We start from the raw sequence: 15,229 nt of genomic DNA, 5'->3' as shown, positions 1-15,229 counted from the left end.
TATTTCTTAACAATATATTTAATTTAAATAATACTCAATTCATGTTGAATTATTGGTCATCTGTTATTCATAACTCATCCTAGTAACCTCACAGGTATTATCAAAGATAGTACAGTGAACGAGAACTCAGGTAGGAATGACCAATATATTATTTCATACTAAATTACAGAATATCTGCCTAAAATATGAGAACCATATATTAAATGCTTCATTTATAAATCTTCCATCAATTGTCTTCTATATTCTGTATGATTCTTCCAATTCACAATTCCTTCCTCTTTGCTTTTATGTTATCTTTAATTCGATCTTCTTAGCCTTCTGCTACTATGCATTCCGCTTCTCATTGATGTTACATACTACATATACAGAATGACATAAATAGCATACACCACAATAGTTGTGATACTTTCCATGTACACGGTGCATAACTTTATTCATATGCTAAGTTGGTAAGAATTTGACACTTGCATTCATTAGAATTCTCTTTAAGAATTATTTTAGAACTTCAAGTTTAAACAATACTTGAAAATTATTCAACTTATCAGGTTTGATATGAATGGCCAAATAAGTAAAGCAGTAAATTGAGGAACTTATTCTAGACAAATTGTATGTTCATCTTAGTACTGAATCGAACTAATTCTTACTTACTTACGCCTGTTACTCCTTGTGCAGAAAGATAGGCCACCCACTAGCACCATCCATCCAACTCCGTCCTGGGAAATCCTTCCCAGTTGTTATTCATCCTTTTCACATCTGTTTCTATTTCCCGACGTAATGTGTTCTTTGGCCTTCCGCTTTCTGTTTACCTTCAAGATTTAAGGTTAGGGATTGCTTCATGATGCAGTTTTATTATTTCCGTAATATATGTCCGATCCGCTTCCAATGTCTTTTCCTAATTCCCTCTTCAACTGGAAGCTGGTTTGTCCTCTCCCATAAAACGCTGTTGCTGATAGTATCCGGTCAGTGAATGTCAAGTATTTTGTATAAATGAAAATCGTCGTAGTTTATCGTTATTTCTAAAATCATTCACCTCAGAAAACGCAACTACACAAAAACCATCCTCCTGAATTACATTTTGGAAGTTTTGTGTCTTCTCCAGTTAAAAAAAACCCAATACACCCAACTTCCCTATGATAAGCTTTGCTTACCATGCTTGTGAATTAAGACTATATCGAGGCAATACGCACAGTATGCATATATGCCAGTTAGAGACTGACCAGTTGCAGTCCTAACACATCGATGGGAAGATTCAAACAAACAATACTAAATGAATTTAAACTTCACCCCATCGCACAACCAAGTAGCTATCAGGACTCAATGGCCGAGTGGATAACGCGATAGCGTTTGAAGCGAAAGGTACTGGGTTCTAGTCCCAGAGTGAACATCAACTCTGAGATGCAGGTACGTCCAACTGACGAGTCCCAAATAGGACTCGACGCGCGTCCTGGATTCCACTGCTAGCTACTATCCATCTTTGCTTACCATTCTGTCATTTTGTTTTTCATATATCTCTAACACTTCGAGTAACCATATCTAATGTCTCACCATTTGTATTGTAATCGTTCATAAATACTTATTCATTATCTGTCCCATTGTCATATTCTCCCAGAAATTTGATTCATGAAAGCCCCCCAGAATCGAACTGAGTAGTGTTTGTATCATTTAACTAAATTAATAGTAAATTTATATTATAAAATGTGAATTATTTTCATCCAATTTTAGCTCTTCTTAGAGCATCACATAATGGTTTAATTGATCATGTTGAATTATTATTAAATGCTGGTGCAAGTATACATGCATTGGATAAATATGGAAGATCATGTTTGCATTTAGCAGCAAAATTTGGACATGTCAAAGTCATTGAACATCTCTTAAAGTACAGTGAGTTTCATGCAATTAATTAATCTGTTTTTTTGTTCGGTTAAAAATTCAGATAATGATAACAGTATTAGTAAGCATGGTAAGCAAAGATGGATAGTGGCTAGCAGTGGAATAAAGGACGCGCGTTTCGTCCTATTTGGGACTCGTCAGCTGGATGTACCTGCATCTCAGAGTTGATGTTCACCCTGGGACTCGAACCCAGTATTAATAAGCGTTTAAGTTATCCTCTTTTGTCATAAACATTATACCTGGAGAACAAGTCAGATGATAACTGTACTTGGTAGATTAATAGGTAAAGTTTTGTGCTTGAAGCCATAGGTACTAGGTTCGAAATCCCATGTGAATATAAATACTGAAATGACCGTATATCTGACTGACGAATGCCAAATGCGACAAAACTTACGTCCTAGAATCCGATACTAGCCAAATTCCATCTATTATAAAGCTAATAACATTTGGAAAGTACTGATCACTTTAAGTGCTGGAATTAGTTTTATGAAAAACTCTAGACTGTGTTTTCATATAACTTTCATCGTCAACTAAAGCTAATTAGGTAAATCAATGACACCATGTAACGCAGAACAGCTGTTTCGATCTAACATTAGGACTCATCAGCGGTGTGTTCGTCCAAGATAACACAGACAAATGGATTTGAAATTATGTTTGTTTTATACAAGCACAACAACTTTGCGACACCCTAGTCAGAATACAATCGCTTGATTTCTAAACTTTTGTGCTTGATAAAGGTCAAGTGTACACATAAATCTTCTACTTTCTGGTTTCATTGGTACTTTAGTTGACTTCAGTGGATCGTGGAAATCTAACTTTCAAAACTAAGATAGTTACCAAAATTCCTTTCACTCAAACAATTATCTATCTCACCGATTAGATTAGTGTTTCCATAAACGTAATAGTAAGATAATTGGTTAGTGGAATAGATAATTAATTCTTTTCCATTTAGCGTTTAAAGTTTTAGTGGTAATCCACACATGGTTGAGTAACATCTAAAAACAAATATATTTCTTATGAACCGGCTTCTAATGTTACCTTATGTATCATCAAAAGGTCTAGAAATATCATCTTGATAACTAGACTATTTGTTACGTAATCTATAAATACAGAACATTAACTGGCACCATAAGAATTTATGGTGTAAAATATTAAGAAAATTTGCCTAAATGTCATAGTGATACGATTTGACTAGGTATTTTTCTGTTTAGTAAAAGTTAAGCAAGAACTGTAGACAACATTCTATTGACTTATTTATTTGTTTAAACACACAAATATTGGTACAAAAGGACATCAAAGTAAAAATGCACCACATAATATGAAAAGATTGTGGAGGAGGAAGGTGAGGATACTCATGGAAAGAAATGGCAGGAGAATAAAAATAAAAAGCAATAGTTCAATTAGAAAAAATACAACCAGAAAGAACTCTTTCAGTCAAAAAGTTCCCTCTCACTTTTATGAAGTGAAAGAAACTTACAGCAGGATCGCCACTGCTTTCTATTTTGGGACATGTCTGACGACATCCCAAGCTACTGTGTTGCGTCATCCCTCGGACCCAAACCAATGAATCGCAAAAGTCTAACGGAAACTAGTCCTGTACAGCTGTCTTTCATAACATGACACCGTGCCATACACTGACCACCTCTCCGCTTTTTCCAACCAGTCTCAGCGTCCACAATGTGGAATTCGCAGTACAGGTTTGAGCCACTCAAGTTGGTGTTTCAAGATGATAACACTTGAATTATGATCATGTTTGCAAATAATCCATGATGTGGATGGTAACAATAGAATTAAATGATAATTTAGGAACTTTATTTTTAGTGAACATAGCTTAAATAATGTGAAGGCTATTATTTGTCACCATTTATCAAGATACGTCTATATTTGGAATTGATGACTAAACCAAACACTGCTACCTGAAATTCGAGCAGACGATGTTATTCAGAAGTACAACGAAAGCTACACGATTAAGCTATCCAGCTCGAAAGACGAGACTCTATCAAGTAAAGCTCTAATCCATAAATAAATATCTAGTTCCCACTTATATTCCACTGATCCAAGTAATAAATACTTCATTCAAAAGTTTACAATTCACTTACATTTATAGATGATTAAATGTTAACACCCTAATTGCAAATTTCATTTCAGTTCCAGAAAAACTAATCGACTTACAAGAATATGAAAAGTAAGTAACAGCCTTCTCCATCATTTAATATTTATATATTTTATTAAACATAAATAGACTCATTAACCAGGTATTTGGTTATGCCGAAAAGGTAAACGTGCGGAGCAGGCTTCAAACCAAGGACTTAATGGACGAATATAGAATGCCTTAACAAAATCTAGGAACAACAAGCGTAGACAGGGGAATATACATCCTCCCAGAATAACATATTAACCATTAATCTAGCATGTAGACATGAATGTCCGGAGAAATACTTAGTTATTTATTTCTTGTACATAAACCGTATTCAAACTATCCAAACTTCTTTATATGATTACGAAATCCATAAATAGCAAACACGCATAACTTATTCAAAATCAGATGATACCGAAGATAAATCTCAATAACATGGTGCTCAGTCTAAATTACTTGAGGTAATTAACAGTTGGAATGATAGGATAAGAACCGTGAGAACAAAGATAATCATAAATGTTAAAGGAAAATCGGAGGGCCTCTTGAAAATATATAGCTAGCACTGACCAAAGTAGGAATAGCATAGAAATAGTATCGACTCAGCAGTTTGTTTAACATATCAGCCAGAAAGTCTGCCCGTCTGACAAAGTATTTCAGAAATATAACTTAAAATGACAGTTTAGGAAACAACCGGTTCACTTTTAAAATTGTGAGGTACATCATACTCTGAAACAGCTTAGTGTAAAAATAAGACGCTACCATTTACCATGCAACTAATCAAGCACGTATGCTAATCCCATGTTTTTTTTTCTCTCAGGAACCAAACAGCACTACATAAAGCCGCGGCAAGTCGAAGGAGGGTCATTTGCAAAATTCTAATCACAGCTGGAGCCTGCCCAACAATTACTGATATCTATGGGAAACAACCAAGTAATTTGGCATTAAAAGCAAATGACCCACAACTTGCTACTTACCTAAAAAGTAAGTCCATTACAACTTCACCGACGTCGATAGCAAAATATAAATTTCCTGTCAATAATAGAGTCTCTGTTATTTCTTTTCTAGGAGAAGAAATATTCTTCATTATTACAAATGGAGTTGAGAAAGTAGATGTGTAAAGTGGACAAATGAAGTAATCTTCCAACACATTCCAAACAATCAACTAACAGTTGAATATTTCCCATCTCTAGAATAGAACTCTTGCACAATTTAGTATAAACTATTATTTATTTCTGTCTAACAGTATCTCCATAGAATCTCTTAACAGGAGAAACTTTTGTATTACAACATAATTACGAATATATTATCAATAGAAATACTGTGCTTTTAATCTGAATAAAATTTACGATATCCGCGTCGGACTTAGCAAGGAACCATCACAATCATGTTTTAAACAACTGAGCAAATGACACTTGTTAATAACAGATGCTTAAATACAATGAAAAACATAGCTGACCTTTTACAGAAAAAAAACATAAATAAGGGCTATCACTTCATCCTTCTTTTAAAGAACAATTCCGTACCTTTATTATCCTCCAAGCCTAATAGTAATATCCTAATAGATTTAACTAACCTTTAGTCCTATTAAATAAATGATTCACGTTACCTGACTGCTGTGTCATTCACGAAATCCGGTTAGTGAAAAGGAGGGAAGTGACACACAGCAGAGGATTTTATCAGAAATATGAACGCCAAAAATGCTTAGGAAAGTATATTGAAACAAGTAAATGCTTTTACAAAACTTCTCAGAGATGATAAGTGGTTATCTAGGATAGATACCATGAATCAGATTGCATCTCAACGATATCCAGGAGGCGGTGGAGGTGGAGGAGGAGGATACCCTCGTACAGCGGTAACAGGTGGCATCCCACGACCGAACGCCGCAGTTGGTGCACCTGTCGGGGGAGGAGGTGGAGGTGGCATGCCAGGAAGTGCTCGTGGTTGCATCAGACCCGGTGCTGGTGCTCCAACTCCCCAAACTGGACCACCTAAACCAGCAGGTGGAGCTGGGGCAATTGCTGCTGCTGGGGTTGCAAGGGGCATACCGCGTCCGACAGCAATACCAGTCAATGGCTTAACTCCAGTTGACCAAGCGCCTGCTGTAGGGAGCGGAACTCGGGCAGCATCTTCAGGCGGTGGGGGACCATCTACATTCATAGTAACCTAAAAAAAATAATAGAATTTAAAGATAAATTTAGGGGAGCCCAAGAAGTACAAAAGCATTGTGAATAATATAAAACAACCCACTTTTGGGAATTTGAATTTTGGATCACTTTGAAAGACTATATGTGAGCGGTAGATTAGTAACAATTAAATAAATTATTAAGTGACAACTAAGCATTAGTACCAGAATAGCAATATTTATAAATAGATAATTACGAGAAAACCAATACTTAACTGTCAACACATGGCTCGTTATTTTACTACTCAATTGAACGAGATAAGGATGAATATTTGGGACAGCGGATTAGATAATTATAAGAAATGCGTTATAAACATGATTATTTTACAAATACAAATAAAAGTTTTAAAGTGAAAACTAGAATAGTAGAAATATGAACAGCATCAGTGGATGATATATCCGACGATATCAATTTATGCTCAAAGTTGGTTTGATAGAAATAAACAGTTCCCTGAGCATTGCAACAGCAGACAGTCGCATTCATTTTTTAATGAACTATGATATAAGAGTCAGTCAGTCAGCTACAACGCAGGACCAGGCACATATATGCATCGGTCCAAGTTGCCATACCTCATTAGCACAACAAGATAAACACCGAATCCATAGAAGTAGTTAATTCAATGGCAGTTATATATAAAAGGAAAATTGCATATAGGGATATAATACAGGAAGAAAGAACTAGTTGGTAGAAAGATATAGACCAATTTTAATCTCCTGGTTTAAGGGAAGACAAAAAGTGCATACACCTACACCACTGTGGTCGATTCTGAGCTATCGCCTAGTCAGTCTCCAACCATTGGTTTTAATGGTCACGTGGACCCCAACCAAGTAGTCTGCATCTGCCAACATGGCTCACACTAGAAGTTGATGACTTTAAGCTCTGATGCCACATTTTGGTTTGGCCACTCCTAACTCTCTTCCAACTATCCCCAATACTAGTCAGCATTGCGTGTCGAGGTAATCGGTGTTCAGGCGCACGTAACATAAGGCACAACCATCTTAGTTGATGAACTTTTACAACTTCATCAACTGATTTACCATCATTTCCTAATACCCTGTGTCTAACCTCACTATTACTTACCCGGTGAATCCAGCAGATGCAAGCATCTGTGGTTAAATACTAGTAACTTACGAGTATTTTCTACTCTTTATGGCCACGTTTCGCAGCCGTAAAGTAAAACAGAGAGAACTGCTGTGCAATATACGAGTCCCTTAATTGATAGACGGATATCTCGTCTTCGCCATAGGTGACGTACGTTGGTAAAAGCCAAACGAGCTTTTTGAATCCGTGCACAGATTTCGACGTCAGACACCAATCCATTTGGGCTGATCAGACTTCCAAGATAAATGAAGTTGTCGACGCGTTCGACTACTTCACTCCCTATCCTTAGTTCAGGTGTTGACGCAGGCCAGTCCTGGAGTAACAATTTACATTTAGATGGGGAGAAACGCATCCCAAACATCCTTGCATTGTTACAGTGTTACCAAAAGACTCAGCATTTATCAGCGTTTCGCCAAACAGGACTATGTTATCTGTGTATTCTAAGTCGATAAAAGGACCCCCTGGTAGGAGATCGATTCCTGAAAATTCATTCGACGAGTGTTATTTCCAGCAATAGGTCTATAATGAAGCTGAACAAAAATGGGGATAGTGAACAACCTTGTCGGACACCACTTGAGGTTGTAAAATCAGATGACAGTTCACCATAAGCTCTCACTCGACTGGTAGCGTTCGAGTGAAGAGCCTTCACAAGGTTTATGTACTTCTGAGGTACACCTTTCAATGACAGACACTGCCACAGAGCCTCTCAGTCTACAGAGTTAAATAATGCATTTAAGTCAAGAAAAATTGTCATTGTCTGACACCGATAAGCATCCCTGTGTTCTAAAATCTGATGAATAGTAAATATGTGGTCAATATAGCCACGACCATGTTTGAAGCCAGCCTAATTTCCTCATGTTTGCAGTTCACGAGTTTTGTTAGTCGTCCGATAATTACTGAGGCTAATATTTTAGATACTATATTAGTCAAATTAATTTCTTTATGGTTGTCAAAGGATGATTTCGACCCCTTCTGATATACTGGGACAATCAGTGATTGCGACCAGTCAGATGGGGTTACGTTCAACTCCAAGATTTTAGCTAAAATATTAGTCAACCTAATCGTTAAATTTGGACCACCGTCCTTAAAGACATCTGGAGCCAATCCATCTGGACTTGCTACTCTTCCTCGTTTCAGATTAGCTATAGCCTTTTGAACTTCAACTAGAGTCGGGGGACCTACTTTAATATTCCATTCAGACTGTCTGGGAATGATGGGTAACTGTAGAGTAGTTGAAGGCCAGCTAAACTGTTCTCCAAAGTGTTCCGCTCATCGTTCTAAACGTCTGGGCTGAGAGCAGATAAAAATGCCATCTTTTTCTGAGATTGTCTCACTTACATTCCACTTCTTAATTCCGGTCTCTTTTATTAGTCTGAAAAGCTATCTGGTGTTACCTGCAACCAATGTCTTTTCCATCTCTTATGATTTCGTTGCCAACCACCGCTAACAATCGTTCCGTAGACTTTTAGTTAACCTAGATCTGATTTGCTTTCACTCTTCATCATGTTCAGAGCCTGATGGGATGAGTTTACGAGAATCCATCAGTGCAATAGACTTAGAAGAAATCCACTGGTTTTTTGTAACACTTTGGTTTAAATTATTATTAGATGTTGCTGCAGTTTCCACAGCTGTTCGTATATCTTTCCAAGCAGCATCTGGGTCAGCCTCGTTTACAGAACTGCCTAGATGTGAACTTACTTTTGGCTTTCTCGTCCCTCAGTTTAATTCTAATGGGTCTTCTTAGTGTAGTTTTTCTGCGTCCAGTGAGGCGCAAGCAAATGCGTGCTCGTATTAGAGCATGATCAGAGTCTTAATATGTATTGCAGAACGAGCGACAGTCTTTTGTCAAGCCTTCCCAACAATGACTGATGGCAATATGGTCTATTTGACTCCATCGTTGGTTTGGGGCAGGGAGTCACCATGTTAGACGATGTCTCTCCTTATGCTTGTTGAGAATAAACGATTGTCTGAGCACAGTTTCACCATTATCTGTTCACTCAGCCGGGATACTAAAATATCCACCTAAATGTCTTCCTGTTTGGTTTAAGCTACCTAATTGGGCATTAAACTCACCTGTAACGAGTACTATGTCTGAGCGTTTAGCTTTTTGAAGAAGTTGAGAAAGATTTTTGTAAAAGTCATCTTCCACTTCATCCGCGCTGCAGTCAGTGGGAGCGTAGGCAGAAACGACGAAAAGGCAACGACGTGTGCCCCTATTCTTCCGAGTTCTTACGGAGCCATTTAGTCGAACAGCACATAGGCGACTGTTAAAGGGGATCAACTCTAGTAGTGCTTGTTCTGCTCTCGTACTTAGTTCTATGCCTACACCTGCAAGTTCACGAGAACTAGCTATCGGGTCGCCAGATACACGGAGGGTGTATCTTGTCGGCTCTCCGTTTTGGTGAGGTGAGGTCAAAGGAATGACCACACTAGGATCCTGTATGCGTGTTTCTGGGACACAGCGTACATCAGTGGTACGAGACTCTAGGGTTTTAGCCAAGGAGGCCTGCTGGCCGACTTGACATAGGGTGCATAGGTTGAAGGCTCCAATGTGTAGTTTGGAGAGAGGTTTCAGTAGACCCAGAAGTGTTTTGCGCTCTAGAATCGTTGGCTATGGTGACACTTAAGGAGGAAGTTTAGTGTTGCAAGTCGATGTAGGAGGAATAATAGGAATTGAAAAGGAGGATTAATTATGAATACAATGGTCTTAAGTGCTGTTAAAGGCATGATGGCGGTTTTCACTTCCCGGTTGCCCACACCGTGGAAGGGTTCTTCTGGAGGTACCTAAGGATGAAATTGGATTAGGGGTTATCTTAGTAACTTGAGAGCGTCACCGCAGTGCCCAAGGGACAGCTGCCTGAGGTCGGTTACACACGACTTTTTTGTAAGTAATTTTTGTGTTAGCTTCGTACTTGTTGGGACCTTACCACCGGAGACGGATATCCGTGGGATAAGTCGAGATGTGCATTTTTAGGGTCGACCTATTCTAAATCCATCCCTCCTTGTGGGGAGGCACCATCGCTGTTATGCTGGCTATCAGAAGAAAACACCTTACTGCCATCACACTTATGTACAGTCAGCAGTACGACTTCGCCTTCGGTTTGCTGGTTTTAGTCTTACCGCTTTTTAACCGACCAGTTTGGCATGGTAGGACCTTGAGGAACGATTGTTCCAGCTAGTATAGCTCGATTGGTTCATCACGATAGGCAAGCCTGACCACCACGTCAAAGTAGCAGCAACGATCGGGTGCGATATAAGAAATCTTGCTTAGATACCTTTCAACCAATATACCTGGGCACTGGAACCATATATGACTGATAAGGCTAAATGCTTAGCTTTCCGAAAGAGATCAGAAGGTATTTTGTAAAGTTCATCCATTTATCCATCTAAACTCCAAAGTATCGGAGCGTAGACAGAAAAGCGTTTACCTAAATCTTTTCAAGTTTCTAATTTTCCTTCTAATCTGATAGTCCACGAGCAACTGTATACTACAATCTAGTTTTAGGATAGTCTGCTGTCGAAAAAGATGTTAGAGGTAGTCAATCACAGTCCGATCACTTCGCATCATGGACATCTAGAACCGCTGCCAGTAAGATTTAGTAGTTGAAGCACAGCTTCCAACCCATAGGTTGTACTTTCGAATACAATCTCATTCCAGTTTAAGCACCTGGACAGAACTACTAGCTTTTAGTGTGGCTCAAATCTGGGTCCATGCACTTATACCTAGTTAACTAGGTAGAAAGTCCACAGTATAGATCCTACACTACAAAAGACGGTGCATAACTAATCCTAGGCAAGGTTTTATTTACATTCTAACGTTATGTTCCTACATTGATGATACCACTAACGATAGCTTAACCTTTAAAAATTCCTGACAAAGAATAATTCTTCAATATACAGAAAGAAATTAACGATAATTTGGGACTGCAATTTATTCCATATGCTGTGGCCTTGTTTAAAACCACAATTTGAAGTTTTTAACTTCCGAAAGCACAATGAATCATACAAAAGGTTTTACACGCTAATAATATGGAATGCTGTGCTACGGATGTATTTTGTATTTTGAAACCTGGATAGAGTAGGAAAGAAGTTGCTCAGTTGACTTCAATTTATTGATACAGTAAAGCAGACAGCCCATCTGGAGATTACAGTCAGACCTCCCATCCGTCGTCCTACCAGGTAGGACTGAGATATTCGAGGTTTAGGTCCTCTAAGCCTCTTTTCAGTTTAATTACAGTCACCTAAGGCGGTGCATTACACAATCAAAGAAACAGTTCAAAATCACAAAACAGGTAGTGATAAGTGTCGATAGCCATTTGTTTCCAGCAGCTACTAACTTGAAACGTAAACGTCTGATCAGGACACGAGATAAATCACTAATATCCGATTGAAAAAGACAAATAGCTTAACACATTTAAAGTACATATTTAGACTTCATAGTTAGTAAAAGTTTATTGATACTCTTTTTAGTGAACGAAGAACTGTGAACTTCATCTTCACTACTCCCTCTTTACAAAGTTAACGTGACTCCAGTAGGATGGACAGAAACTACTTTTTACGTAGGCGATATCTCCCTCTATTTACTCGACTACTCAAAGTGAATTCGAACAGGGCATAAAGCTAAACTGTTTGAAAGTGGAGTACCAGACGTTAAGACATTCAGGGTATATTCTGATCGTTTCAACTGATGTGCATCCAGTCATCATCCAGTATTAAGTTCATCAAGTTATTACCAACTAAGTAGTTTAATTAATGGAGAGCAAAGTTTTGAAGACAGTCAGCCACAACGTAGGATCAGGCACATATATGCATCGGTCCAAGTTGCCATACCTCACTCATTAGCAAAACAAGATGAACACCGAATTCATAGAAGTAGTTAATTCAATGGCAGTTATATATAAAAGAAAAATTGCACATAGGGATATAGTACAGGAAGAAAGAACTAGTTGGTAGAAAGATATAGATCAGTTTTAATCTCGTGGTTTAAGGGAAGACAAAAAGCGTATACACCTACACCATTGCGGTCGATTCTGAGCTATCACCCAGTCAGTCTCCAACCATTGGTTACGATAGTCGCGCTGACCCCAACCAAGTAGTCTGCAACCACCAACATGGCTCAGACTAAAAGTTGATGACTTCAAGCACTGATGCTACATTTTGGTTTGGCCGGGCTTCGAAGACACTAGTAATATGGTCTCTAGATTCCTGATAACCTTTGAATTTTTAAAAACCTCGTAGAATAGAGCATACTGTTGTGAGTGACAAACTTCTTTACATGAACTCACGCTTAGTTAGATTTATCTTCCCTTAGGAAAAATTAACAAACCTTTATATATATGTGAACGAGCAATCCAACGTAAAATGAGTGAAAATAGCTTTGCGACAAATTGAACTGGAGATGAGAAACAAGCGAAGAAAAGATCTCTGGAACATACACATTGCGGTGTACTAACAACACGTAGCTAGGTTGGTGAGGAAATTAATCTAAGTTCTAAATTAACCCAATGTCTCTGTGATCAAATTGTTACCCTAAGAAGACAATGAAGTTGTTTTTTCCAGTGAATATTAGTTTGAGTGGCATTTCAAGTTATCAGCTCTGCAAGTTTTTTAATACACTTGCAACACTTGGAAGATGTTTTTGACATGCTAACTATATGACTACATATTCACATTTGGAAAACAGTGTAATGTCCACAAAGGATACATAGTTGCCACATAATAGCATTGACATAAGACCAATTACTTAGTTCGTACGATCTTGTCGCACCAGTGTAGTGAATCCCAAGCATAAAGAGTCGCAAATTAAGTATGAAATCCGAGTTAGCATCTATAACCGATTTATACTGAGGGAGATTTCCACTTGTAAATTTTTGGAATCTGCCATCAAGCAGATTAACTGAAAATTGCCTGACGTCGCGAAGGACATTGAATAAACGACCTCTAATGGTTTTTTGGATGCTTAGCATTATTTTGTTATCACTATTGTAGCTGTTCAGTGCGTATGATACTTTACCTAACATTTGTACGGCACACGAGTCAACAAATTTATGTAGAAAAGACCAAAGTTACTTACAACGTGTTCGCCTCGCAGAAGAACAAGGCCCAAAGCCCGTTTTTCTTGCCGATCCTTATCCTGCTTTGCTGCCTTGTTTTTGACCTGGCGAAACTCGTCGCAGTCGCACAATATTATATTCATATGACGATCGAAAGCTTTGAATGTTCCTACTAGTTGCCGGCCATCTTGCATGGTACATCTTATCCTATAATTAACATGCTGGCTGATCTTTGCATTCTTACTAACAGGCTAAAAGGGAGTGATTAGTACAGATAATATCTTACCATAGTTGAAACCAAACGTCAGGCCGCCGTCACGTTTATATTGAACTAAACAAGCGCCATATAAGTTCTTTGAACTTGAACGGTGTTCAAATGGTTCAAATGGTTGAGGACGGAATAGAAGAAGCTTTCGCTTAACGGGCTTCCGTGTCTGGTAGCAGTGGATCACCAATACCTCCAGGCGAAAACCTAGGTATATGAACGATAATAGAGGAAAAAAAGGAATTTGGTAAATCATAATAATATGTTATCCTTAGTCCTTAAGAATAAGTCAAGTTTCCTCTTAAAGGACTCCTGGGAGGTCGCTTGGACTAGCTCAGTCGGCAGCGAATTCCAGCACTTGACAACTCTAACGGAGTAGAAGTCGTTTCTGCAGTCTGTTCTGCTATGTAGGGTCTCCAATTTCTGGGTGTTACCTCTTAGGTTAGTGTTATGACTAAGCTTAAGAAGATGTTTAAGGGGATGACCAGAAGTATTAAGGATACTGTAAGTCATAAGAAGATCACCTCTAAGACGCCTGTACTCTAACGGGTAAAGGTTAAGTGATTTGAGGCGCTCTTCATAAGGTTTGAATTTGAGTCCCCGAACTGATTTCGTGGCTCGACGTTGTATACGTTCCAGAGTGTCCTTATCCTTTTGGAGGGAGGGAGGAAATACTATGTTTCCGTACTCTAAATGAGGACGAATAAAACTTTTGAAGATTATATGGAAGGTTCTACCGTCAAACTGGCCAAAAATGAGCTTCAATGTTACCAGTGCAAGGTTTGCTTAAGAGGCGTTTTTGTCACAGTTCGCATACGATTTCAGATCATAAGGTACCAACACTCCTAAATCTTTTTCTACTTGGGATACTTCTAGAGAGGAGTTTCCTAAGCTGTAACTGTAGTCTGCAACATGTCACAGATGGACTTCTTTTTTACACTTTGATGTGTTGAAGGTAAGTCCGTTGTCGTCTGCCCAACATTGAATTCGAGTTAGATCCTCCTGAAGTGCCAGTATGTTCTGTTGGTTGCGTATCTCTCTCTCCAAAGTTTCGCATCTTCAGCAAAATTCAATAAGTCGGACGATACTTGTTGTGGAAGATCATTTATATAAATCAAGAAGAGAAGAGGTCCTAGTAATGAGCCCTGGGGGACCCCATTAGGACATTCCATAGCCTGAAAGTGAAGTTCACCCTGTCGATCTTTTAGATATGAAGTGAGTCAGTCGATTAGAGGTGGTTAGATACCCAACCGTTTAAGCTTTTTGATAAGACATGTATGATTGACCCTATCAAAAGCTTTTGACCTCAACCTTCCCTTAGAGATAAGGAGTGGCTGTCCATATGTCCACCGCAGTCAGCAGGTTGGTCAAACAAGAGTGACCCTTCCTGAGACCATGCTGTTGGGGTGAGAAGAACTTTAAGGTTAATAAGTAGTCGTGTATACCATCGCATATCAGGGACTCCATAATTTTAGAAGGTATAGAGAGAAAGGGCAACGGTCGGTAGCTTGAGGGTTCGCTGCGTCGACCTCCTTTGAAAATCGGTGTGATGTGAGCCAGATTCCAAATTTCCAGTAGTTTGCTTCGGCTTAGCGAGTGT

General features: G+C 38.6%; 2 protein-coding genes across 2 annotated transcripts in view; one reads left to right on the top strand and one right to left on the bottom strand.

The window, feature by feature from the left end:
- Positions 1–5,145, top strand: part of Smp_131190 (putative diacylglycerol kinase, zeta, iota) — a gene marked incomplete at both ends in the record, with an annotated part of 74,094 nt that extends 68,949 nt beyond the window's left edge. The window contains 3 exons of the mRNA XM_018798414.1: positions 1,723–1,881; positions 4,039–4,075; positions 4,845–5,145. Coding sequence (XP_018653358.1) covers positions 1,723–1,881; positions 4,039–4,075; positions 4,845–5,145 — 497 coding nt within the window. The remainder of the gene's footprint in view (positions 1–1,722; positions 1,882–4,038; positions 4,076–4,844) is intronic.
- Positions 5,146–5,725: 580 nt separating this feature from the next.
- On the bottom strand, positions 5,726–13,717 carry Smp_026770 (putative small nuclear ribonucleoprotein-associated protein). Its single transcript, XM_018798413.1, has 3 exons — positions 13,651–13,717; positions 13,385–13,615; positions 5,726–6,190 (listed from the first exon to the last, which is right to left on the bottom strand). The coding sequence occupies exons 1-3, from the start codon at positions 13,651–13,653 to the stop codon at positions 5,825–5,827; spliced, it is 600 nt and encodes a 199-aa protein (XP_018653357.1). The 5' UTR covers positions 13,654–13,717; the 3' UTR covers positions 5,726–5,824.
- Between the last annotated feature and the right edge of the window lie 1,512 nt (positions 13,718–15,229).

The sequence above is a fragment of the Schistosoma mansoni genome, chromosome 6 (genome assembly GCF_000237925.1).
Source record: "Schistosoma mansoni strain Puerto Rico chromosome 6, complete genome".
In the NCBI taxonomy this organism is placed as follows: domain Eukaryota; kingdom Metazoa; phylum Platyhelminthes; class Trematoda; order Strigeidida; family Schistosomatidae; genus Schistosoma; species Schistosoma mansoni.
This window is presented reverse-complemented; position numbering and strand designations above follow the sequence as displayed.

What these genes read in the sequence shown, in the direction of transcription:
- Smp_026770 (XM_018798413.1), bottom strand. An exon ending in TTCTGCGAGGCGAACACGTT is followed by an intron (nt 6,191 to 13,384) that starts GTAAGTAACTTT and finishes TATTTTTTTTAG; the next exon opens with GTTACTATGAATGTAGATGG.